General features: G+C 45.1%; 1 protein-coding gene across 1 annotated transcript in view; it reads left to right on the top strand.

Moving 5' to 3' along the window:
- The window catches only part of PITPNM3 (PITPNM family member 3), a 425,437-nt gene that overhangs the window by 384,058 nt on the left and 14,420 nt on the right, over positions 1 to 26,959 (top strand). The window contains exons 10-12 of the mRNA XM_075263884.1: positions 3,387 to 3,557; positions 17,860 to 18,051; positions 21,076 to 21,224. Of these exons, the coding sequence (XP_075119985.1) occupies positions 3,387 to 3,557; positions 17,860 to 18,051; positions 21,076 to 21,224 (512 nt within the window). The remainder of the gene's footprint in view (positions 1 to 3,386; positions 3,558 to 17,859; positions 18,052 to 21,075; positions 21,225 to 26,959) is intronic.

Below are 26,959 nucleotides of genomic sequence, written 5' to 3'. Positions count from 1 at the left end.
TAATATCAGTACTCATACCATTGCTAGACCCCCGCCCCCCCCCAAGCCATATCACTGTTGTAAGTTCATTAACTGTAGATATCTGAGCAAACTCTTCATTCTCTCTATGCTAGAAAACTGGCATACACTGACGATACTGAAACGCACATTTGGCGCAAGGTCTTTTCTCCCGTTCCCTGCTCCTCTTGGATCGTTTATTAAGGCTGGTGTACAGTATGCCAGTTTTAAGATATTTGTCTACACAAACCAACCAAGATAAAAAAGAAAAAACTAAGCATACATTATACGGTATATACAAGAATCTTTTGTACTTTGCGTGGCTGATTTATCTATACCAGTCTTGATAATGCCTTTTCATAAATTATGTGCTTCTTCTATGGATTGTCTTAAGCAGAAATTGAACTTCTTTCTGCCACAGCTATTGGACTGCTTTTGTTATGTCACTTTTTCGTGCGCCCCTTTACATAGATGGATAGCAATTTATATTTTTTCCCAAGGGAAATTGTCTTACAACATCACATAAAATTCTACAAGTTGTAAAAATAGCAAAACTACGCACAAAAATCTTACACATCTAAAATTATAACAAAAAAATTACACTTGATACATATAAACTTTTCGTAAAAAAAAATAAAAAAATCACCCTTCACAAATCTATGTTTAGGGAAACATTTCCCAACAAATCTTTTCCCTTTCATTTCCCATTTTATAAAGAACAAGTCCCGCACCTTTATCATGTTGTAGCAAGGTGTTATTAAAAATGCAATTCCTGTGAACCTCTCTATGGCAGAAGGGCCGAGCGGAGGGGGCGGGGTCGAGCGGAGCGAGCGTCGTTAGCAGGCAGAGAGCAGGCAGGGAGAGGACCTGCTCTCTGCCTGAGCATGAGGGGTGGCCGCTGGAGCAATGCTGTGTCCACAGGGATGCCCCATTCCACCGCTCGGTGACAGTGACGCTAAGCCAGTCCAGGACAGCTTGTCCTGGACTGGCTTAGGTCAGCAAAAATGCCGCCCTCCCCCAGGGCCCCGGCATAGCGCCGCCTGAAGCGGTCGCTTCAGGTCGCCTCATGGGAGGTGCAGTGCTGCATGGAGCCAAATGTAGTCATGTACATAAGCGGTAATGTCCCTTCATGGTTGCTTAGTATGAGCTACCTGTACGCTGTGTCTGCGCTTTGTCAACAGACTTGGCCTGCTGTACATTTATTGCATCAGTCTTTGTAGAAATAGAATTTGTGGCTGAACCTGTTTCTGTCCTGTTTCATTTGTTCTGCCCAGATCCACATCATTTAAAGGAAAGAAGTGAGCGATATGATCTGATAGGAAAGCAGCTGCATGTGCGCCGGCTAATGCCAGGAATAATTATAGCTCAGCGCTGACCGCCGATACATGAGCTCATAGATCATGCTTGAGAAATATGGAATGAAATAAACATAGCTTCTATTTATAACACTGTTTTGGTGCCAACAAATACGGAAATATATGAAAAATCTTAGATCAATATTTTTCTGCAGCTTACTCTAAGGCTTAGTTCCGATGGAGTTTTTTGGTCCGGAATTTGACGCGAAAGCTGCCTCAGATTCCAGACCAAAAAACTGGTAGCTGCGACTGGACGCCGCTGCAGTGCACTGGCATTCAGTCGTGGCCCTCCGCTCCAGATTAGGGCCAAATGAATGGGCCTAGTGGAGAGGAGGGAGTGTCTTCAGGCAGACATCTGGGGCTGAACCAGGCCGTGGAATCCAAAAAAACCCTGTCTGAACTCAGCCTAACATTGTTGTTACCTAAAAACTGCCAACCAGCTGCCATTGATGGATCTTTCCTTCTTAGGCTAAGTTCACATTTGTGCTGATCTGTCCTTTGTTCTGGTCTTTTGGAGGACCAGAACAATGGAAAGGCGGAATATTACAACAGCATATATAGTACATACTGAGCCCGATGGACCCCATTGATTATAACGGGGTTTGTTAGGTGTCTATTATTTTTACACTTAAATTGTCTCTTCTGATTTCAGGTGAACACTGCAATGGTGTCTTTACAGAAACTCAGACGCAGATGTGACCGTAACATTATCTGTTCTTGTTTAGAATTTTGAAATTGTAATAGCGTCTTGCTGTATTTTAGCATATAACAGGGCTCTGTTCTAAGTATGGGACTAGGTTCACACTATGTTTAAACTGCATTGCTAAAAAGAAAAAACAGCTCTGGATGAAATTGATCAAAGGGGTTTTCCAGTACTTTTTAAATTCTGACACATCTTTCGGATAGATCATCAATTGAAGATACATGGGGATTCAACAACAAGACCCCCATGGATCCATTAAGGGCCATGTTTCATAGGCCATGGGATGTCACAGTCATATGACCTGATTGCAGCTCAATCCCATTCAAGTGAATAGACTGAGCTGCGATACCAAGCACATCCAATCCGCCATTGCACAGCTCTGCTTGGAAGGTACTGAAGGGGCTGCTAAACTTCCCTGAATGCTATGTCTCTTTAACAGCTGATCAGCCTGGGGCCTGCATGTTGGACTATCTTTAATTGATGACCTATCCTAAAGATTGGTCATCAATTATTTAGCCTGGAAATCCCATTTAAAGGATAACTATCCTTTCCGGTAACTTTTCATAATAAATTGTTGTGTAACTATTTTTTTTTGCACTGTTTTTGGCCATTATATAACTTGTATCCTGCACTTCTAGCAGTTTTCCTGACTGCAGATTTTCTCTAATTCTCAGTTGTTCCTGCGCTGGGGGTAAAGACTAGCTACCATGATGTCTACTATAGACAGTTTATGGGAAAAAAAATCAGGAAATTTGTCTCCCTAATTTTCTCTTACTCTCCAAGACACATCATGGAGGAGATTATAGAGAGATACGGAACAGTACTATTGTTTAAAATGTTGGGGTGACCTACAATAATTACTACTAGCTGCAGCAGGCTCTATCAGTTATCATATTAATTCAGGGGGTAGGAAGGTAAAGATGCACAAATAAGGCCCCTCTAAAAAGTGCTACTCAGTTTACTTAAAGGGGTTGTTTTCTTTAAATAACCCACTATTACATATATGATTCTAAAATTCTGTGTCCTATCCATGTGTGTAATGCCTTATTCCTCCTGTGGTGGTGCTGTTAATCATTATGCCTCCTGTTTTTCCCACAGAATGCAGCTTGGCCATAGGGGGGTTCTCAGCAGCAGAACACTCCAGTGATCACCTTACTGTCAGGGTATTCTAACAAAATGTGTTATAAACCCTATTCCTGTATAGGATGACCATAATAAGATTGTTCCTGAAAGATTCTATTTCATATATGCTTGAGTCTGTCTGAACTACTGGTTTACATTAATTTATTTTGCATGTTCCATTATGTTTCCTTTTTTTTCATCTTTTGCAGTTTGTCGGGCCCGTCCTGCTTGTAGTCAAGTTTACAGTTTTTTCCATTCTGCTGATCCATCTGCCTCGAGGTTGGAGCCTTTGCTAGAGAAGACCTTCCATATTCTTCCACCATTCAATGTTCCTAGATACCAGAAAGACCCCTTGGGGGATGGAAAGTCTTACCTATTAGGTAAGCCAGATTTATGACATTGTGACAGTATCAGTGGGGTAATGTCTCTTATTAGAGAGAGACGGAACAGGGACTTATTAGACCATGAATGTCCTGCTACAATAATATCACCAGATTATGCCTTTAGGTTTCTTTGAAATCCATGCATTAATTTATAGGGAACAGTCTTCTAAAAGTTGGAACTAGGAGCAAGTTCCTAATTTCTGGGGGCCACACGGTGGCTTAGTGGTCAGCACTGCAGCCTTGCAGTACTGGAGTCCTGGTGTTCAAATCCCGCCAAGGGCAAAAAATCATCTGCAAGGAGTTTGTATGTTCTCCCCGTGTTTGCATGGATTTCCATCCCATATTCCAAAGACATACTGACAGGGAAAAATGTACATTATGAGCCCTATGTGGGGCTCACAATCTACATAAAAAAAAAAAAGTTCCTAATTTCCATCAATAAGGAATTTGCATATTCCTTATTGTGACATTCTTCTGCCAAAACTATGTATTTGCTGTCTTAGGGCAGCTACTGATATAATGAACATAACTTTTTCATGCTAAAGTGCAATCTTGCTGGTAAGAAAACCAAGTTTTAGTTTACATGCAAATAAGCTGTATCATGTACTCAGGTCCGCCGATAGGGCAGTACTACTGGTACTGGCGTCAGGGGCCCGGCCAAATTGAAAAATGGGGGGGGCCCGGTTTTGGCCCGCCATCGTGTGCCGGCCCCCTGGCGCCCGTAGCAGTCATTGTGTATGTCCTATTTCAACTCAGATCTGCATCCAGAGGACACAGATCTGAGTTGAAGACATACGCGGCTGAAGCAAGGAGCTGACACAGGTCAGCTTCTCGCTTCGCCGCTGCGCGCCTCTCTCCCTGACACATATGCAGCTGAAGCGAGGAGCTGACCTGTGTCAGCTCCTCGCTTCACCGCCGCCGCTGCTACTGGCTTGTAGACGCGATGTGATCACATCGCGTCTAAAAGCCAGTAGCCGGCGGCAGCAGCGAAGCGAGGAGCTCACACAGGTCAGCTCCTCGCTTCAGCCATCGCGTCTACAAGCCAGTAGCCGGCGGCGAAGCGAGGAGCTGACACAGGTCAGCTCCTTGTTTCGCCGCTGCGCGCCTCTCTCGCTGTCACATATGCGGCTGAAGCGAGGAGCTGACCTGTGTCAGCTCCTCGCTTCTCCGCCTCCGCTACTGGCTTGTAGACGCGATGTGATGACGTCACATCGCGTCTATAACTGTGCGCCAGTGAGAGAGAGGCGCACAGAGAGCTGCAAGGGAACGAAGGAGAAGGTAAGTCAGTCAGTGTAATGTGGAACGTGAAACTGGGGGCAGAGAGAGGAAGCCATGACACTGGGGGCAGAGATGGAGGGGACATGAATATGGGGGCAGAGATGGAGAGGACGGCATGACAATGGGGGCAGAGATGGAGGGACATGAATTTGGGGGCAGAGATGGAGGGGACATGAATATGGGGGCAGAGATGGAGGGGACATGAATATGGGGGCAGAGATAGAGGGGACATGAATCTGGGGGCAGAGATGGAGGGGACATGAATCTGGGGGTAGAGATGGAGGGGACATGAATATGGGGGCAGAGATGGAGGGCATGAATCTGGGGGTAGAGATGGAGGGGACATGAAACTGGGGGCAGAGATGGAGGGGGGGAACATGAAACTGGGGGCAGAAATGGATGGGCGGACATGAATCTGGGGGCAGAGATTGGGTGGGAGACATGAAACTGGGTGCAGATGAAGGGTGTATATGAAGCTGGGGGAGAGATAGAGGGGGGACATATAATGTACAGGTGACTGTAGGAGGAATATACTGTGTGCGGGCACATGAAAAATTAATGAGAATGGGTGGAGTCAACATAACGGTGGGTGGGGCTAAATTTGCCGCACATTTTGTCCCTCTTTTGGTTCTTCAAAAGTTGGGAGGTATGGGTACAGGGGGCAGTGGAAAGATGTTAGAAGGTGGACGGGGAGGGAGGGGGATTGTTGGGGCATCGGGTGTGCGGCACTGCGGAGAGGGAACTGGGGCCTGATTAAGCCTTGTAAAGCTGCTAAATAAAGGTAAATGTAATACAGAATTGGTATGTCACAAAATGAAGTAGTTTTAAAATGGCGGGGGGGCCCAGACACTTAGGCTGTATGGGGCCCCAAAATTCCTGATGGCGGCCCTGCATGTACTCAAGGCGTGGCTGCTCCTTCAGGGGCACCCATTTTCTCCTGTCCATTTTTTGGTGATGTGAAACCCCTTTATATGACTCAAACATTACAGTTTGACAATTTAATCCAGAAAACATTTTGGAGACTCTCTAACAATTTTGATCAAATGAATGGTAAATGAAGAAGTATTAAAAATAATTTCACCAAAGGAGAAACCATGCAGGGGCACACATGTGAACCCAGCCTTACGGTCAGAAATGTTCCCTAAAGTCTACGTCAGCTACATACACAGATACATACATGTATATGGCCTTGCGGAGGGTGTGCCTGATATAAAAGAGGGATAAATGACGTGCACTCCACTGGTCCATACAGCATATAATCACAGTGGTTTAGCTTCTATGGACTTGCTGGCCGACATTCAGAAGCACACGCTCCGTTTATCATCCCGCCTCTAAACTTCTTTAGTCATGACTGCGACAATATGGCCTCCCGATCAAACAAGCCCAGAAGTGACACAATGCAATGCACACTTTTGAACATCAACTTGAGAGCCCTTAAGTGGGTACAATGACGCCAGTGATATCAGGTCATCTCGAATTCTTGTTTTTAACGTAGAAAGAAATCCAGAAGGCTTTTTTTTATTTTATTAAGACAGCAGTGTTTTTGTAGGACATTTGATCTTATTACAATAAGTGACCACCGTGAACCTGAAAATAACATTTAAGGAAAAGTTCTATGCGTCATTACTGGAATATTACTAAATTATTTAATCAGCCCTGGGACTTGCACATTTTCCAGAATTGCTTTTCATGCGGCCTTAATTATTTAGAACAGACGCAGGAACACACAAGGTGATGCACACAAAGCAAGAAGCCATCCACCTCATTACAGACTGCAGCCCCTTGTTAGATAGGATTTTAGCAGTGCTTAGATTATTGTTGTAATAAAAACTGAACATGCAGCAATCCCAATGGAGTCCTTGCACATAATTATTTGCCAAATGACAATCCAAGGTAATTTCTATTGTAGTACTTAAAAAATGGTTATTCTAAAGTATAAAATGAGAAGCAGTGTGTTAGTGTCTTATGATGTTATGTAATCATTGCCTATTGTCTTTGTTTTATCTGAAGCAGAATTTATAGCTAAATGAGTAAAAATGAACATCAGGGTGTTGTGAAATGATAGAAAAAAGTTCTGAGGTTTTAAAGTTTCTAAGCTTCTAAAGTGTCTCTGTCCGGCTATCTACCTATCTTGGTTACTTAGGCCTTGAGGTTGGAATGACCTACCATTATACTAAAGACCGAAGGATAGTTTGGTGGCTTGAAAATAATGGTTTCCAAATGTCCAAAAGTAGACAAACCCATTTAGAGATCATGTATGGTTCAATTCCAGGGGTGCACCAATCGCAGTTGCTAGAGGTGCTACTGCAACTGGGCCTGTTGGGGTATGGGTCCGTGCCCAACTGGAGATGGCCAGGGTATCAAGACAAATAACCTGAATGCTGTCTCCCTTGCAATAGAAATATATTACTGGCTGCAAAGAATGGCACTGATATCTGCAACCTATGTAGAGGTCACTGCACTGAACACTCCAGAGAACAGACATGAGTGCCAATCTCTGCCGACAGATGTGAGTCGCCCCGGCTCGGCCTATGTAGATTCACGGTGCGAGCAGGCCCGACACCGGGGGCGGCAGCGCCTTGAAAAAGGGGAGTTTTAAGCAAAAATGGATGAAACTAAAATAAAGAAAAATAAAAGTTTGTCGTGACGCCAGTTGGGGTTTCGGCTCGAGGTGAAGCCGGGCACTGTAGATAGGGCCTCTGGGAATAGGTGGTGATGCAGTGCCAGATGTTATACCCTCCCCAACCAGGGCAGGTCCCAGGGCCAGATGATGTAGGTGAGGAAGAGATGATTTCCAGGAGGAGTAACAGAGGATCGATGAAAGCATACAGTCCAGACAGGGGTTAACCAAACACTTACAGTTTACTTCTGTAGTCAGCAGGAGATACCAGATGTTACAGGAGGATTCACCTTGCTCCAGTATAGTGAGATGCCAGTCTTCCCTTTTACCACTAGTATGATTCAGCCTTCCACTGCTGCTCACACTCTCTAATAGATTTCCTCTGGTCCTGGGTTCCAGGAGCTCAAAGGTTAATTACAACTGGGTAGATCCCCCTTCTGGACAGCAGGTAACGCGAGTTCTTTGGGATGCTGGATACACTCACCCCAACTCTGTATGTTACTGAGCCTCCAGGAATCTTGCATTCACTAGGCCTCGGTCCAGTGAGTTTCTCAATGTTCTTAGTGTTTCTCACACTAGTTAGGAATTGATGGTCCTATAACTGCAGCTCCGTCCCTGTGAGGTCTCATCTCACCTCTGCAGGTCTCTGGCCTCCTGTGCTGTTCTATCACACCATGAGGCTGCAGCACACACTGCACCTCCACACACCTGCTCCTCTCTCTCCTACACTCTGATCTGGAACTGAAAGAGAGAGACCCTCTTCCAGTCTGTAGCTCCACCCCTTTTCTTAAAGAAATAATGGCTGTGGAACTTTGTGTAAAAGTAGCACGTCTCGGGCTACCCTTCCGGTGAACTAAGAAGAGGGTTAGTAGACAGTAACATAAACATCATAGTGTTTGAAGGACATTACATACAAGTGTAAACTTCATATGTAAGTAAATTCCCTAAGGAGAAAAGTGCGACTTACTCAAGATCAATTTGAACTTTTACAAAAGTATTCAAGTAAACACAATTTCTGTAACAAGTTAAAGTCTCTGGTTGTGTATTCCTTACAACCCGGCAACATTCACGGTTGCTTTCCTTGCGGATTACAGCCCCAAACCGCTTAGTCCACCTCCTTAACTCCGAGTGCAGCTGCGGAGTATTTTGGAACATTCAAAATTCTTCATTGCACAGGCTGTTTTGATGGCTCCTATCCGACAGGCCGCCATATTTGAAACATCCCCCAACCCCTGAGAGCGTTGGTGCACCTGCATAAATTGCATTCCATGCACTTGAAGAGGTTGGTAGACAAACGGAAGTTTTAAAGTTTCAATCCCACAAGAAAGTTATTGTGGTAGGAACCCTGAAAAACTAAACATGTTAAGCACCGGCACAGTTCCTTTAGTCCATTCTCTCTTGGTAACGCCATGCTCAGGAGAGTAAGTATTAATGCACAGTTCGTATTTCTGACTCACCTACTAGTGCAATCCGTTAGGGAGCTGGCACTGCAGTTAACCCCTTAAGGACCAGGCCATTTTTTGGTTTCGCATTTTCGTTTTTCCCTCCTCACATTTCAAGAGCCATAACTTTTTCATTTTTCAGTTCACAGAGTCACATGATGGCTTATTGTTTGCGGGACAAATTGTACTTTGTAATGGCACCATTCAATATGCTGTGCAATGTACTGGGAAGCTGGAAAAAAATTCAGAATGAGGTGCAATTGGAGAAAAAATGCATATGCGCCATTTTCTTATGGGTTTAATTTTTACAGCGTTCACTGTTTGGTACAAATGACATGTTACCTGTGTTCTACGTGTCAGTACGAACGCGGTGATACCAAATTTATATAGTATTTGAAATGTTTTGATACTTTTAAAAAAATGATAAACTTTGCAAAATAGAAAAAAAAAATTGTGTCATCATGTTCTAACACCTGTAACTTTTTCATATTTCCATGTATGGAGCTGGTTGTGGTGTCTTTTTATGCGGGACAAGATGACGTTTCTATTGATACCATTTGGGGAAAGATATGATGGTTTGATCACTTTTTATTCAATTTTTTATAGGCGGCAAAGTGTTGAAAAAAACGCTTTTTGGCTGTTTTTATTTTTTTTGCCGCTACGCCGTTCGCAGTACGGGATAAATGTTTTAATATTCTAATAGTTCGGGCATTTTGGAGCACGGGGATACCTAATATGTTTATGTTTAATGTTCTTTAATTACTTTTATAGCTAATCTAGGGAAAGGGGGGTGATTTGAACTTTTATATTTTTTTTATTTTTTTAATACTTTTAAAAACTTTTTTTTTTCTTCTGTTACATTTATGATCAGACCCCTTAGGTACCTTGAAACCTAGGGGGTCTGATCGCTCTGGCATCGTCTAATAGATCTATTAGCCTCTGGCATCGTCTAATAGATCTAGAGCAGAGACAAGCCTGGAAGCCTTCAATAGGCTTCCGGCTGTCATAGCAACCGATCACCGCCCTCATGTGACGTTCAGGAGGGCGGCGATCGGCAAAACATGGCGGCGCCCATGCCGCTGGCGCCGTTTACACGCTGCGGTCACGTTTGACCGCAGTGTGTAAAGGGTTAACAGCAGCGATCAGCTCGGGCACCGACCGCTGCTGTTATTGGCAGGTCCTGGCTGTATGATACAGCTGGCATCTGCCGTGTATGGAGCGAGCTCAGCGTGTGAGCTCGCTCTATACATCCCCATGCGACCCATGACGTACAGTTACGTCAAGGGTCGCTAAGGGGTTAAACCTTTAACTTTGCATAAACTCAATTCAATATATACAAATACAACTCAACTATCTGTACACACATTGAGTTAGTATACCTTTACTGATTGTCCCTGTAACGTATGGGGAGTTGTCCCTGTGTATTGCGCTGAGATCTACGCAGAAATGGGATTCCTGACAGTCTTCTCCTACTCACTGGAGTCATCAGCGGAAGGGTAGGCATACTTTCACTAGAAATCGGGCTTACTGGAATTTGCGCTGGTACATCATCCACTTGTTTAATAGCCCACAAGGCTTCTTGCAGATTGAGGGCAAAATCTCTTACGGTGTCCTGTGGTTTTTGCCTACAGCTGAAAAACCGCATTTTTATCTCTGCTGTGGTGCGGGTGTCAAAGGTGATCCTGAGTTTGATAAAAATGTCCTTTACAGATCTTTTATCACTCAATGGCCAGGACTTCACTTCCCTTTGTGCTGCACCACCAAGTTGACTTATTAATATTGCCACCTTTTGCTCCTCTGTCATAGGGTATAGGTCAAACAGGCTACTCAGCTTTTCTTTAAAGTCTCTGAGGCTATGGGACTCGCCTGTATACTGGGGCAGCCAGGACGCACCCGGAATGTACGGCATTGTTAAGGGTAATATACACCCACCGGCCACTTTATTAGGTACACCTGTCCAACTGCTCGTTAACACTTAATTTCTAATCAGCCAATCACATGGCGGCAACTCAGTGCATTTAGGCATGTAGACATGGTCAAGACAATCTCCTGCAGTTCAAACCGAGCATCAGTATGGGGAAGAAAGGTGATTTGAGTGCCTTTGAACGTGGCATGGTTGTTGGTGCCAGAAGGGCTGGTCTGAGTATTTCAGAAACTGCTGATCTACTGGGATTTTCACGCACAACCATCTCTAGGGTTTACAGAGAATGGTCCGAAAAAGAAAAAACATCCAGTGAGCGGCAGTTCTGTGGGCGGAAATGCGTTGTTGATGCCAGAGGTCATAGGAGAATGGCCAGACTGGTTCGAGCTGATAGAAAGGCAACAGTGACTCAAATAGCCACCCGTTACAACCAAGGTAGCCAGAAGAGCATCTCTGAACGCACAGTACGTCGAACTTTGAGGCAGATGGGCTACAGCAGCAGAAGACCACACCGGGTGCCACTCCTTTCAGCTAAGAACAGGAAACTGAGGCTACAATTTGCACAAGCTCATCGAAATTGGACAATTGAAGATTGGAAAAACGTTGCCTGGTCTGATGAGTCTCGATTTCTGCTGCGACATTCGGATGGTAGGGTCAGAATTTGGCGTCAACAACATGAAAGCATGGATCCATCCTGCCTTGTATCAACGGTTCAGGCTGGTGGTGGTGGTGTCATGGTGTGGGGAATATTTTCTTGGCACTTTTTGGGCCCCTTGGTACCAATTGAGTATCGTTGCAACGCCAAAGCCTACCTGAGTATTGTTGCTGACCATGTCCATCCCTTTATGACCACAATGTACCCAACATCTGATGGCTACTTTCAGCAGGATAATGCGCCATGTCATAAAGCTGGAATCATCTCAGACTGGTTTCTTGAACATGACAATGAGTTCACTGTACTCCAATGGCCTCCACAGTCACCAGATCTCAATCCAATAGAGCATCTTTGGGATGTGGTGGAACGGGAGATTCGCATCATGGATGTGCAGCCGACAAATCTGCGGCAACTGTGTGATGCCATCATGTCAATATGGACCAAAATCTCTGAGGAATGCTTCCAGCACCTTGTTGAATCTATGCCACGAAGAATTGAGGCAGTTCTGAAGGCAAAAGGGGGTCCAACCCGTTACTAGCATGGTGTACCTAATAAAGTGGCCGGTGAGTGTAGGTGCCATAGTTACTTGGTTGTGACCATGGTTAGAGTCTATGGGGGAATCAGAGGGGCCTGGGGATGAGGATCCACTTGCTTGATACATCACCCCCCCTTGTTAACCCCAGCAAGTCCACACTCACCGTACTTGATACTGTGAAGCGTTGATCCGGATGGATGGATGGATGGATGGATTGAGGATTTATCACTGCAGTTGGGGATGTATCTTTCACTGCCTTTCAGTGCTCCTTGCACAGGCATGTCACATGTTCTGCACTCAGTGTGGCTTGCAAGGAAGAGACACCAACCCTGCAGCTCAGTGTAACATGAATCATACAACTGCTGTTCGTTGCTATTTTGGAAAGCATGGAAAATTTTGAAAAATGCAAGTCTTTTTCAACAAAAATAAAAGTTTTGTGCACTTTCGCTATCCTGTTCGTGACGCCAAAAAGGTGAGTCGCCCCGGCTCGGCCTATGTAGATTCACGGTGCGAGCAGGCCCGACACCGGGGGCGGCAGCGCCTTGAAAAAGGGGAGTTTTAAGCAAAAATGGATGAAACTAAAATAAAGAAAAATAAAAGTTTGTCGTGACGCCAGTTGGGGTTTCGGCTTGAGGTGAAGCCGGGCACTGTAGATAGGGCCTCTGGGAATAGGTGGTGATGCAGTGCCAGATGTTATACCCTCCCCAACCAGGGCAGGTCCCAGGGCCAGATGATGTAGGTGAGGAAGAGATGATTTCCAGGAGGAGTAACAGAGGATCGATGAAAGAATACAGTCCAGACAGGGGTTAACCAAACACTTACAGTTTACTTCTGTAGTCAGCAGGAGATAACAGATGTTACAGGAGGATTCACCTTGCTCCAGTATAGTGAGATGCCAGTCCTCCCTTTTACCACTAGTATGATTCAGCCTTCCATTGCTGCTCAAACTCTCTAATAGATTTCCTCTGGTCCTGGGTTCCAGGAGCTCAAAGGTTAATTACAACTGGGTAAATCCCCCTTCTGGACAGCAGGTAACGCGAGTTCTTTGGGATGCTGGATACACTCACCCCAACTCTGTATGTTACTGAGCCTCCAGGAATCCTGCATTCACTAGGCCTCAGTCCAGTGAGTTTCTCAATTTTCTAAGTGTTTCTCACACTAGTTAGGAATTGATGGCCCTATAACTGCAGCTCCGTCCCTGTGAGGTCTCATCTCACCTCTGCAGGTCTCCGGCCTCCTGTGCTGTTCTATCACACCATGAGGCTGCAGCACACACTGCACCTCCACACACCTGCTCCTCTCTCCTGCACACTCTGATCTGGACCTGAAAAAGAGAGAGAGACCCTCTTCCAGTCTGTAGCTCCACCCCTTTTCTTAAAGAGATAATGGCTGTGGAACTGTGTATGCTGACAGGTTGTCTGGATCTCACTATACCTTCACAGTACACAGTATAGATCACATAAGATGACATTTGTAGTGACCCACTCTGTGGGGCGCTACAGATGTATCCTGTATATAAGGGAGACCACGGTAAGGGTATCAGGCTTTCCCCACCTGTCATGAGGCTGGAGTGAGGACTACTTGTCATCAACAAAGAGATGAATGGCGGTCCAACACCCAGAACCTTGCTGATCAGCTGTTTGAAGGGACTGCAGTGCTTGTGGTAGTGCCATCATCCCTTCCAGTGCCATAAGTACTGCTGTAGCAACTGTAATGGCTACTGCAGGGCCTACGACCTTAGGGGTCCCTGTTCCTTTTTTTTTTTTATAATAGGCCATTACCTAAGTTTGTGGTGTCTAGTCTAACTTTACACCACTTACTAATGGGTTTAGTTTTCAACCAAATTTTGGCTCAAAATTGGCACAATACCTGAAATTTTGGCGTCATCTTCCAAAATTTTGTGCAATGTCTAGCTCACAATTTAGCAAATTAAAGCACAACCCATTTTCTAGAAGCCCCACCCACATGCCGTACAAGGTACACAAACTATTAGAAAGCATCTATAGCACATAGAAAATGAGGTGTATAGCATGTTGCCATTTTTTTGTCATACATTATGCCAGAATTCTGATGCATATCTATTCATATAACTGCCCCAGGGTTCTCTTTGTGGTCGGTACAAATAATTTTAAAAACACAACTTTATTTTTTAATCTAGAAATTTTGACATCTTTGGCAGCCACTTACCCCTTATCCTAATATTGAGAACTTCCCCTCTAGGTCTCTAGTGAACATGATAGCCAATCAGGTTGCTGTTTCTATTACTTGTTCGAGGTGACACTTGTCCCTTTTTCCTGCACTAGTTTTATACATGAGGTCCTGTGTGTTCTGCATTCTCTAAAGCATTGATATTTGCACTAAATACATATGAAGAATACATTAGCTCGCTCGGTACAGATGTTACTATGTAGTAAAATAAATAATTGATAGCATTAATGTTGTGCTCATGATTCATGACTCCCAGGGGAGGTACAGTAAAATTCGGTTTGCAAACAGCTGTTCCAATTGTACGCCTGCCCTCCTACTGATCTGAAATAGAGCACAAAGTAGCTCCCGGCAAGGGAAGGTGCTGCACAGATATGGAAGAAGCAACGCTACGTGATGAAAGGAACTTTCGTTTTTTCCAGTCCAAGCATTTTAAAGGGGCCATGAATAATTGAATTGAAATTAAAAATCCTTTGTGTGTCTAAGGAAACAGTTCAGAAATTGTCCTCTTATCCATGTCGCCAGCTAATGGATAATAATGAATTTACTATAGTTGACAGTGTCAGCACATTGGACTCCTTTTTTGTCATAATCACGCAATCATTTGTCTGGAGCTTTAATATTGTGTTCTTTAGTTGTGTCCCATTTTCTGAATGGTGGAAAAATAAATCTTGGAGACATCGGTCTGCAGCACGCAGCTGCCATTATGGTAATCAGCCCAAGAAGAATCTAAAGATCTGGAGACTTAGAAAGTTCTTTTTACATAGACTTTAACCCCTTCCCGACATGCGCCGTAATAGTACGGCGCGTGTCGGGTCTGTAACTATGGCGACCGCCCGGGAGCCGGGCGGCCGTCATAGCCGCCCGGTGTCTACTGCTTTAAGCAGTAGACAACCGGCTCTAATGCCGGGGACCGATCGGAGGCATTAACCCCTCCGGCGCTGCTGTCAAAGGCGCCGGAGGCGCCATCTTCCCGGCGGCGCATGGGCGCCGCCATTTTGGCAAGGATCGCCGGCTCCTGGAGCATGCTCCAGGGCCGACCCCCCGTTGCCATGACAGCCGGGAGCCTTGTTAAGGGCTCCCAGCCAGTCTGCAAATTCTCTCTTTTGCAGGCTGGTGTATACAGCCTGCAAAAGAGATGATGATTTTTTGCAATGCATTGCAATGCATTAGCATTGTAATGCATTGCATTAGTGATCAGACCCCCTGGGGTTCAACACCCCTAGGGGGTCTAATAAATGCAAAAAAAAAAAAAAAAAAAAGTAAAAAAAAATATAAAAAAATATAAAAAGTATTAAAAGTTCAAATCACCCCCCTTTCCCTAGAACACATATAAAAGTAGTTAAAAACTGTGAAACATATACATGTTAGGTATCCCCGCGTCCGAAATCGCCCGCTCTACAAATCTATAAAAATATTTTTCCTGTTCGGTAAACGCCATAGCAGGAAAAATAGTCAAAAGTGCCAAACCGCCGTTTTTTCACTGTTTTAATTCTGATAAAAATTTGAATAAAAAGTGATCAAAGCAATAACATTTCCCGAAAATTGTAGAACTAAAAAGTACACCCGGCCCCGCAAAAAAAGACGCCCTATGCATCCCCGTACACCTATGTATAAAAAAGTTACGGCCGTCGGAATATGGCGACTTTTAGAAAAAAAATTTTTTAACACCGTTTTGGAATTTTTTTTTAGGGGTCAAAATGTAAATAAAACCATATAAATTTGGTATCCCTGGAACCGTATCGAAACACAGAATACAGGGGACATGTCATTTCGGCTGCACAGTGAACGCCGTAAAACCAAAGCCCGTAAGAAAGTCGCAGAAATGCATTTTTTCTTCAAATCCACCCCATTCTGAATTTTTTTCCTGCTTACCAGTACATTATATAGAATAATTAATGGTGGCATCATGAAGAAAAAATTGTCCCGCAAAAATTAAGACCTCATATGACTCTGGGAGCGGAGAAATAAAAAAGTTATGGGGTTTAGAAGGAGGGGAGTCAAAAACGAAAAACGAAAATCAAAAAATGCCATCGGCAGGAAGGGGTTAATGATTAATACATTTTTTTGGTGACTCCAAATAAATATTACTGTAGTATTCATACACTTGAACTTTATCACATTTTGTCACTTTGTAACCACAAAATTAAATGTATTTTATTGAGATCTTAAGTGAAGGCGTCAGTGGTCAGTGTCATGAGGACTAAGGACTGTTCACACAGAGGCGGATATGGCCTCAAAATCCTGACCAAAAAGACAGCTCCCATTGAAATCAATGAGAGCAGCTCAGGTTTTTTTTTCCGGAGCCGTGTTTTTGCTCATTCTTCAGGCCGTTTCGCCTCGCGATTCGGCCTGAAGACACTTCCTCCCCTGGTCCTGAGCAAAATCCTGACCAAAAAACACTGTGAACTTCGCCTATGGAATTCAACAGACAGGTTAGAGATAAAGTTGTGGAGAAGTTTAAAGCTAAGGCCCCATGTGGCATCCCTCAGCAAAAAAAGTACTGTGGGAAAAACCGCAGCAGCAACATATTGTGGTTCTTCCCACAGCGCTTTAGACAGAAAGTTTACAGAGGTTTCTTCTTTCTGTTTCAATTATACCTATGGGGAAACCACTGGCATTTCTGTAGGTATAAATAACATACTGCAATTTCCAGAAATGCATCGGTTTTGGAAATCTCTGTGTGTCCACACCACAGTTTCTTCCCACAAAGTAGGCATGGGATTTGCTAGAATCCCATCCAGTTTTCTGTCACTGTAAAATGCGGCGGCGTTTCCCCCATGGGCAGATCGCAGTGTTTACACCACGTAAGGCGTCAGCTTAAAGCAGGATTAGGTTATAAAAACATATTGCTTTGAGCAACCCAAAGAGCACTGTTCAATCCGCCATCGAAAATGGAATAAGTATTCTACAACTGCAAACCTACCAAGACATGGTCATCCATTAGTGATTGGACCCCCTGGGGTTCAAGACCCTTAGGGGGTCTAATAAATTAAAAAAAATAATAATAATAAAAAAAATAAAAAACGTATAAAAAATTCAAATCACACCCCTTTCCCTTAAACATATATAAAAGTACTTAAATACTGTGAAACACATACACATTAGGTATCCCTGTGTTCGAAAATGCCCACTCTACAAATCTATAAAAAATATTTTTCCTATATGGTAAACGCTGTAGCAGAAAAAAAAAAACAACAGTTTTGCCACTGTTTTGGATTTTTGCTTAAATGGGTTAAAATGTAAATAAAACCATATAGATTTGGGGTCTTTGGAATCATACCAAAACATAGAATACAGGTGACATATCATTTTAGCTGCACAGTGAACGCCGTAAAAACGAAGCCTGTAAGAAAATCGCACAAATGCACGTTTTCTTCAAATCAACCCCATTCTGATTTTTTTCCAACATTGTACAGAATAATTAATGGTAGCATCATGAAGAAAAAAATTTCCCACAAACATTCATTAAGACCCATATGGCTCTGATAGCAGAGAAATAAAAAAGTTATGGGATTTGGAAGGGGGGAGTCAAAAACTAAAAATGAAAATTGAAAAATGACCGCGATGGGAAGGGATTAAAGTTCCAATAAACAATAAATAGTTGAAGCAAACTTTAACTTGAATATTTTTCTCATTGTAGTGGATGCTATTCAAGCGTGTAGTGCAGCATTTGTAGAGACTGTGAGCAGCACCAACTCCTCTGCAGAGGCTCCGACATGCACCAGCTCATCAACCCCAACACAAGTGAAAGCTAGACGGTCTAGTCTGGTCAGCATGAGCAGCGAAATGTCAAGTTCTTCAGAAAGCCTGCCATCTGCAAAAATGGCTAACAGTAAGTCAGACCTTCATGTGTTTGTCAACGTGGTTACTTTTCATGGTTGTGTAGATTGTTAAAGGAACACTAAACCATGAGACAAATGCCAGGACTGAACAAGAAATGTGTTTGTCCTCACTGATTATCATCCTGTAGTTGTTATGATCTGGGGATCTCTGACCAGGGATTGGTCACTGACTGATAACTTCTCAGTCAAAAAATATATAAAGAAAAACACAAAAAGAAAAAGCAAAACTTAGTATCATGAGCAGTTTGGAATTACTCGTGTGTAATACTCCTAAGCACACTAGAAGTAGCCGTGGGCCTGACTAACCTGAGTGGGTGCGAACACAGCCAGAGAAGTAACTTGCCTACAAGAGAAACAGAAAACCTGACTAGTTTCACATTCTGAAAGGAGAGGCTAGATACAGAGAAAGCTGCGCACAGGTGTCCGACTGTACTAAGGGTGAATATGAGGGAATATAAGGTATAGAGCAGAAAATAAATGTGAAACACAGCAATACTAACACTGTGCAAGGGGTAGGATAGACAGGGGGAAAGACACTCTAGAGCAGGGGTGGGCAATTAATTTTCCCATGGGCCACATGACAAATTGTAACGGTTCTAGAGGGCCATGTGCACAGCGACAAATTTAGCTCCACCCACTTCTCCACTGACTCCGCCCATTCTCAATCATTTTTCCCATGTGCCCCACAAAGTAAAATCCTCCTACAGTCACCCTAACATTATACACCCCCACATTATAATGTTTCACTCCGAATGTCCCACAGTATTAAGTCCCTCTCTTGGTGCCCCAGTATAAACTAGCAGAAACTAGAGGGGGCATTAAACTGGGACAGCTGGAGGGGGACATTAAACTGGGGGCAACTAGAGGCAGACATGTCCCCCTCCAGCTACCCCCCATGGTTTAATATCCTCATCCAGCTGCCCCAGTTTAATGTCACCCTCCATCAGCCCCCTAGTTTAATGTCCCCTCTACATGTGCATTAAGTTTAACTGCCCCCCTACATCTGTCCCTAGTTCCCCCCTCTTGCTCACACATGCTGTCTCTTTTCTCTTCATCATCCTGCAGCCCCCATTGCCGGCAGCTTGCAGAAAGCACACAGTCCTGTGTGGCTCCGCCCACTAATGAGTCATAGTCTATCCTATCACAGGTCCTTGAAAAAACTTCAACTAGCTATGCGGGCCAGATAGAAGCAGTTAGAGGGTCGGATGTGGCCCGGGGGCTGGACATTGCCCAGGTCTGCTCTAGAGCAATGACCAGCAACACAACTCATCGTGCGATCAATGCCAGAGTGCTATTGCAGAGACCGCATGCCCAGTGTGAACATTCTCCAGCCGTTCTTTAGACTATTCACATGCAGAATGTCGTTCAGACACTCTGCGCCTGAACCTAACCGGCTGAGACTGCGAAGATCGGGTCATAACAGCAGCATTATCTTTGCAATCTTAATACATTCAGTCTTGCAGAAATCCTGCAGAAAACAAAGCTGATGATCACATGCTGATCTTCTCCATTTTCAGCTGGAGACTGACTATGGGGGTGGTAATTTAGCTATGGGGCAGAGCTTAAAGGGGATGTTCAATTAGTAGATGTTTTGAACAAGTTAAGCCTTCTCCATGGATACACGGTATATTTGGAGGAAAACAACTTTGTAGTCTTATGAAAATTTGGCAGTTGGCGCACTGAGGGCGGGCCTATAGTCCTGAGAGAGCTGCTTTTGCTGCTCAAGTAGGATAGGTGACATCATATCAGTGGGAAGATGAAGTCTCACTGCACAAGGTGGTACAAGTAGGAGATGATAGGGGTCTGAGCAGCAAAAGTGCTCCAGAAAACTGAAGGGCTGCCCTCAGTGCACCAATTGCCAAACAAAACAAAGGTAACTTGTTTATCACTGTAAAGTGTTCTGCAATATGATGGCAGTTGAATATGGTTGGGAGGTGTTAAATCTCCGTTATTTAGATATGGAACAGTATTGCCACTGACCACCATCTTTGGCTTTTCACGCTATGTACTGTATCATTATGGTTCGCAGTAACCTGCAATGTACCTTTGAATACTTGTTCCACACAAAATATAAAACACTGGAATAAATATCTTGTGCGAGATGACCTTGGAGCAGAAAAGCATCATAGTTGTATTAGATCTTGGTGACGTAAGAATTTTTTTTTTACCCTTTGCATTATTTTCTCTGTACACACAAGATCAGTGGGGATTCTTCGTGATAAAATCTGTAAGAACTGAAGGACAGACGACCTCCAGCCACACAGATAATTCTCCTGGCATCACCACTGAATCATTCATCAATCCTCCCAAAAAGATTTTATTGTATTCCGCGTGCCTTGGGATTTTATTTTCTAAATCCATTGGAACTCGCGGCGCTCAGATGAAATTTTAACAAGGCTTTTTGGTAGACTAGAATATTAAGTATGTTGAAGGCATTTAACATGTGAGTACTAGAAGGTTACCATTGGCTTGAAGAGCCTCAAAGGATTACACTAGTGATTTTATTTCAATAATACAGGGCAAAAACTGTAGTATAATAGAACTGTAAAATAATAATTATTCGGGATTTTCACTTTCAGACTTCGACTTAGTCCACAATGTATTACTAGGAGGAATTGCTTTGTATTGTGCCAAATTCTGTATAATAAGGTAGGCGCATGAGATTAGGAAAAAGGGACTGTTGTTGTCCACTTGCCCTGTGATGGAGATTACCTCCCCTTACTGCCACCCAGCTCTCCCTGGGGAAGAGCAGTCAATGATAAGATGGTGGACTGAGCTGTGGCAGTGGTCACGGGAGGTAATCTTCAGCCTGGGGAAAATAATATATTCCCAAAAAACTGAAATTTTCTTGATAATGCATCTGCAACACTGAATAGCAAATACATATTTGGAAAGTGTGTGAAAAACACTACAAGGTCCTGGGAATACTTTATGATATTCCCGCTGACACATTCCCTTTAACTTGTTTGCATTATTTAGCAAGTAGACTCTGAATTTGTATGTTGCTTCTGCAGTTACAGCGAATTGGTGGGGAACAAAGCGCATTGACTATGCCTTATACTGCCCTGACGTGCTCACTGCCTTCCCAACTGTAGCGCTACCACATCTTTTCCACGCCAGTTACTGGGAGTCCACCGATGTCGTGGCCTTTATTTTAAGACAGGTAAGGTTTAATGTTGTTCACTCTTTAGTCTGAATATAAAGCTTCCCTCTAAAGGTAGATATTTTTGGCAGGACTCCAACATTTTTGGTAGGGTCCAACAATCAAGATCCCCACTGCTTTCGGTGAATATTGTGACCTTTTTACTGAATACCAAGCACATCCATGTACATGTCAGAGGGGGTGTGTATGGTATTCCAGCTCAGCCACATTTATATGAATAGGGCCGGGTTCAGACAGGGTTTTTTGATCCGGAATTTGAAGCGGAGGCCACCTCAGATTCTGAACCAAAAAACGGCTAGCCGCACCTGGATGCTGGTGCAGTGCACTGGCATCCAGTTGCGGCATTCCGCTCCGGATTAGGCTCAAATGAAAGGGCCTAGTCGGGAGGGATGAGTAGCGAGGCGGATATCCGCAGCTGAAACAGCCGCAGAATCTGTCTGAAGAAAGGGCATGTTGCTTCTTTTTTCTGCAAGCAGGAACAAACCACTTGCAGAATAAGGGAGGGCGGTTTTTGGTGCAGGAGTTTGACACGGATTCTGTCTGAACCTGGGGCCTACAACTAAATTGCTGTTGTACACTGAGACTGACAAACTTGAAATCATTGGCAGTTTCACAACTTCACAATTTTTCTTTCTTTCTCTTTCTTGGTTGACTCTTTTGAGGTGCAATAAAAATAAATTAACTTGAGCAGGTCAATATGAATGTGGCAATACCAAATAAGTATAGGGGGTGTTGTTAAATATTTTAGTATTCCTGCACAATAAAAACATATTTTTTGGGAAAAAATTATTTTATGTAGCTTAAATTTTAATTTTTCCTTTGACATAGATGTATAAGGACTTGTCTTTTGCATGAAAATGTAAGGGGGGAAAGGAGGAGGGGAAAGACACGGCAGCCGACTGGCTACCGGGGCTCTTGCAGGAACTTTTAGGATACAGCGGTTCCACGGACAGGCACAAACACATCAGACACGAAGTAAGAAATATAAATTTTACTCTATACCCTTTTTGGGGGAACTCCAGGCTAACAGGCCTGATGAAATCAATAATTACAAGACACTCAGCCGAGGGCCGAGACCCCTGAGTGACACTGCACCGTGACCTAATATGTCAGAACTAGAGAACTATGCCTTTAACTAGCGGCTACCTATATAAAGCAGCTGCAATTTACCTGTTAATACCAAGCTAACAAAACAATGTAAGTATGCAGAGGAAGATCACCTGCGGTGTCACACAGGGGTTAACAATATCACAGTTTACTATTTAACCTACCCACTCCCCAATATCCACATTTCAACACACTACCCCAACCCTGCAGGGAGGACTTCAGCAACCGGTTTTGTTGTATCAGAAGTTGATGCTTAGCTGCACAAGTCCCAGTGAACCAAATAACTCCTCTTATGACGTGCTTCTGGTACTATAATCCAGGATATAGTGTCTCTTTTGAATAGCAGGACAACACGTGCTGTATCTCCGTTTAGTTAGAACTCGCTTTAAAGCAAAATGGCCGGAATCAGTCTATGCTAGGTTTTTGGCGCCAAAAAAAAAAACTATTTACTGCGTGTATACACTATTCACCCTTATGAAAGGTGAATCGGAGCTCCGCTTACCCGGGTTAGCAAGGGGGCGAACAGTCAGATGGATTTTCCGAAGGAAACAGGAATTTCTTTGCCTCCAGGCAACTGGAACACGGTGTCACAAGGGCTGGTCCTTCTTGTCATCCGCTCCGCGGCGTCTGCACAGCAATCATCTCCAACTCTCCTGACATGGGAACCAGCAACAGGTCCAGGCTTCTCCAGAGCTGGCCCTGGCCTGAAACAAGCGTTGCACGGCAGCGGATGGCGATGGATTGTCCCTCAGATCTCTCACTGCTCAAACAGCCAGCTTCTTCCACACTACTACAGTCCACTCCCTCCACTCGTCACTTCCTGGTTCTTCCTTTACCTAACACAGCGGCATCTTGTGGTCAAAAAGAATTACTACAATAGAATTTTTCATTACAGAAATATCTCCTTTTACCACTGCTATTATCACATCACACACTTGTCAGTGGGAAGTGTTCTGAGACTGTGATAGCATTAGTCACCCCGTGACACACCACCCCACTAGAGGTTGGCGTCCTCGACAGACCTCCCCAGACAAACTCATCCTGGGCGTATCGCTGTGGGGGAACCCCAGCATTAGACCTTGGCGTTCTGCGTAAAGTCGGGGCGCCAGTCACTTCGTTCCCACAGGTCGGCTCAGGTTCCTGTACAGGGGCAGTCATTAGTGTCGTCCCCTCCCGTGGAGGTAAGATCACCACGGCTGGAACCGTTTCAGACATGGGAACTGGTACATCCCACCACTCATCGGGATCAATCTGTGCAGCAGGTGTGAAGGTTGGGGCTGTTGGATTCAACCGAGACACCTCAGTCTCTGTTGTGGGAGTCTCTGAATTACAAGGTCTGAGCATATTACGGTGAAGAGTCCGGGTAACTCCTTCACCCCTTTCAGGCTCTATCTCATACACTGGTCCGTCAGGGATGACCCTTCGTTTTACTCGATATGGCATTGCCTCCCACCGATCATCCAACTTTCCCGAGGGTCTCTTGGCCCTTACTAACACCCTGTCCCCAGGTTGGAAGGGTTCATGTTGAACCGGGGTCTTGTCTGGGTGACTGGACAGTCGGGTTTTGTCAATCACCAACCGGTGTATAGTCTGCAATTTTCGACGGTGTAGTTCTACACCGAGCGCCCTCTCTCTCAGGATTTGTCAAGTTCAGTTCTTCAATCTCCCGTCCGGGACGCCCAAACAGCATCAGGTATGGCGTGTAGCCGGTGGTACTATGGACCCGATTATTATAGGTCCAGAGCAACTCAGCTAAGCTCTCTGGCCACCGAGCTTTTTGATCTTTCTCCAACGTTCGCAACATCTGGAGGAGGGTGCGATTGAATCGCTCACAGGCCCCATTCCCCTCTGGGTGATAAGGAGTCGTCCGGGATCTGTGGATACCATACACCCGATACAACTCCGACATAAGCCGCCCCTGAAAACATGCCCCTTGATCTGAGTGAATACGAGTGGGGCACCCATACACTTGGATGAACTGCTTACACACAGCCCTAGCGGCAGATTCGGCAGTCTGATCTTTCGTAGCTACTGCTACTGCAAACATGGTAAAGTGGTCGGTCATTACCAAACAGTACTGATGTCCGCTGTTGGAGTGTCCTATCAGGACATAATCAATCATTAGCACCTCCAACGGCGCAGTGGTCCTAATCGTCTGAGTGGGGGCCCTTTGTTCTGGGGGTTTAGCGAGCTCACAGGCCCTGCAGGCTTGGCACACGTCCTGCACTGTCTGCTCAAGGCCAGGACAATAGACAAATCGCTGGAGCCACTTGAACGTTTTATCAGGACCAAAGTGGGCCCCTCTCACATGAGCCTCACGGGCAATTTCCCTGGCACTGGTACTTGGTATTACTAGTTGCCATCTCACCTCCAACTCAGTCTCTAAATATACTTTACGGTACAGTAACCCATTCTCACACTTCAGTCTATCCCACTGTTGCATTACTCTTGCCCCCATAGGTGGCAAGCGTTTGCGCTCCATCGGGGTAGGCCACTCCTTTGCCATTACCCACTGCTTGATCTTTCTTAGGGTCACGTCATCATTCTGAGCATATACCCAATCTCCATGGGTTTTCCCAAGCAACACTGGCCGGTCTGTCACCACCCCACTTGTCCGTGCCAGTACCACAAACAAGGGTATTCTACCCAAGTGGGGAACCTCTGAGTCTTCCAACTCTCCATCCTTATCTCGTCCGGAGTCATCCGGCGTCACTCGAGACAGAGCATCCGCATTTGCATTTTCTCTACCGGATCGATACTTGATCTTGTACTTGTACCTGGACAACCTGGCCATCCATCGCTGCTCCAAAGCGCCCAACTTTGCATTGTCTAGGTGTGCCAAGGGATTGTTGTCGGTCATAACAGTCACTTCCGCTCCTGTCAAGTATTCTGAGAATTTCTCCGTCATGGCCCACACTAGGGCCAGTAGTTCCAGCTTGAATGAACTATAGTTGTCAAAGTTCCTCTCTGTCTCCCTCAGGGACCGGCTTCCGTAGGCTATGACCCTCTCACGGCCATCTTGTTCTTGGGCTAGCACCGCACCTAGGCCATGGAGACTCCCATCTGTGTATAACATGAAGGGCTTGTCAAACTGCGCATAGGCAAGTATTGGTGCACTCGTCAGGGCTTCCTTCAACTCCTCGAACGCCTGTTGTTGTTTCTCTCCCCATGGAATGGGCTGGTTCTTTGGCCCCCGGGAGGTCCCCCTCAGCAATTCGTTCAGCGGTCCTGCCTTCTTTGAGAAATTTTTTATGAAGCGCCGGTAATATCCAGCTAGGCCCAAGAATGCGCAAAGTTCCCTGAGGGTTCTTGGGACAGGCCAGCGTTGTACCGCTTCCACCTTGCTGCTTGCCGGTTGCACCCCCTCAGCAGAGACAATGTGCCCCAGATACTCAATCTGTGTCTGGAACAGCTGGCATTTCTTGGGCTTGACCTTGAGCCCATGCTCCATCAGGCGCTTCAGGACTTGTCTCAGCCTCTGAAGATGTTGTTCGAAGGACGATCCGAAGACCACAATATCGTCCAGATAGATGAGCACCGACTCAAAGTTTAGGTCACCAAGACAATACTCCATGAGTCTTTGGAACGTGCCGGGGGCATTGGACAATCCAAAGGGCATCCTTCTGAACTCATACAAGCCCATCGGCAAGATGAACGCCGTTTTCTGTCTGTCTTCTGCTGCCATTGGCACTTGCCAGTATCCGCTCGCCAGGTCTAGGGATGAGAAGTATTTCGCCTTTCCCAATGCGGATAAGGATTCCTCGATCCGCGGCAAGGGATAAGAGTCTCTCACTGTCTGTGCGTTCAGCTTTCGGTAGTCGACACAGAAGCGTAAGGTGCCGTCTTTTTTTCGGACCAGCACCACCGGGGCAGCCCACGGACTCTGACTTGGTTGTACCACGCCATTATCCAACATTTGATGTAACATCTCCTTCACTTCTTGGTACATGTTTGGTGGGATCTGTCGATAACTTTCACGGATTGGGGCCGTGTTCCCGGTCGGTATTCGGTGCTCGATAGCAGACGTACAGCCAAAGTCTTCGTCATGCCTAGAAAATGCAGCTTGGAACTCCCATAGGGTCTCTTCCACTAGCCGTACTTGGTCTGGACTCAAAGAGGGCCGGTTTATTCCCATCATTTCCAGGATCTTCCTCCCATTCCACTCGGGCGTGGGTTTTTCAGGTTGATCCATCTGTACCGCCAAGGTCCAAATGTCCCCTCTCTCTTCCCTAAGAGTAAAGGGTCTTCTCCGGGCTGTCTCACCCTGGTGTAGGAAGACTCTGGCGACCTTGACTCTCCTTGGTAGGGTCACTTCATGATCCTGTAGATTCACGCACCGCACCGGCACTCGCCCGTTTCGGACTGTGGCCACCACTCGCCCAAACATCACACCAGTTGCCTCTTCACACCGCTCTACCGGTTCCAGCTCGACATCCAATCCGTCCACATTCAGATTGGTCCCCACGGGCAACATCAACGTCCATTCCTGCCGGGGAGGTATTTTTACGGGCGCACCATTCGGGGTATACACCTCCCCCAGCCGGTGGTTTTCAGGGAGTCCCTTCTGGATTCGGCAAGTCTGGACAATTTGCCGGAAAACTTGCTGTGTTGGCCTATGTGCCGTAGTC

The sequence above is a fragment of the Leptodactylus fuscus genome, chromosome 2 (assembly GCF_031893055.1).
Source record: "Leptodactylus fuscus isolate aLepFus1 chromosome 2, aLepFus1.hap2, whole genome shotgun sequence".
NCBI classification, from domain to species: domain Eukaryota; kingdom Metazoa; phylum Chordata; class Amphibia; order Anura; family Leptodactylidae; genus Leptodactylus; species Leptodactylus fuscus.
This window is presented reverse-complemented; position numbering and strand designations above follow the sequence as displayed.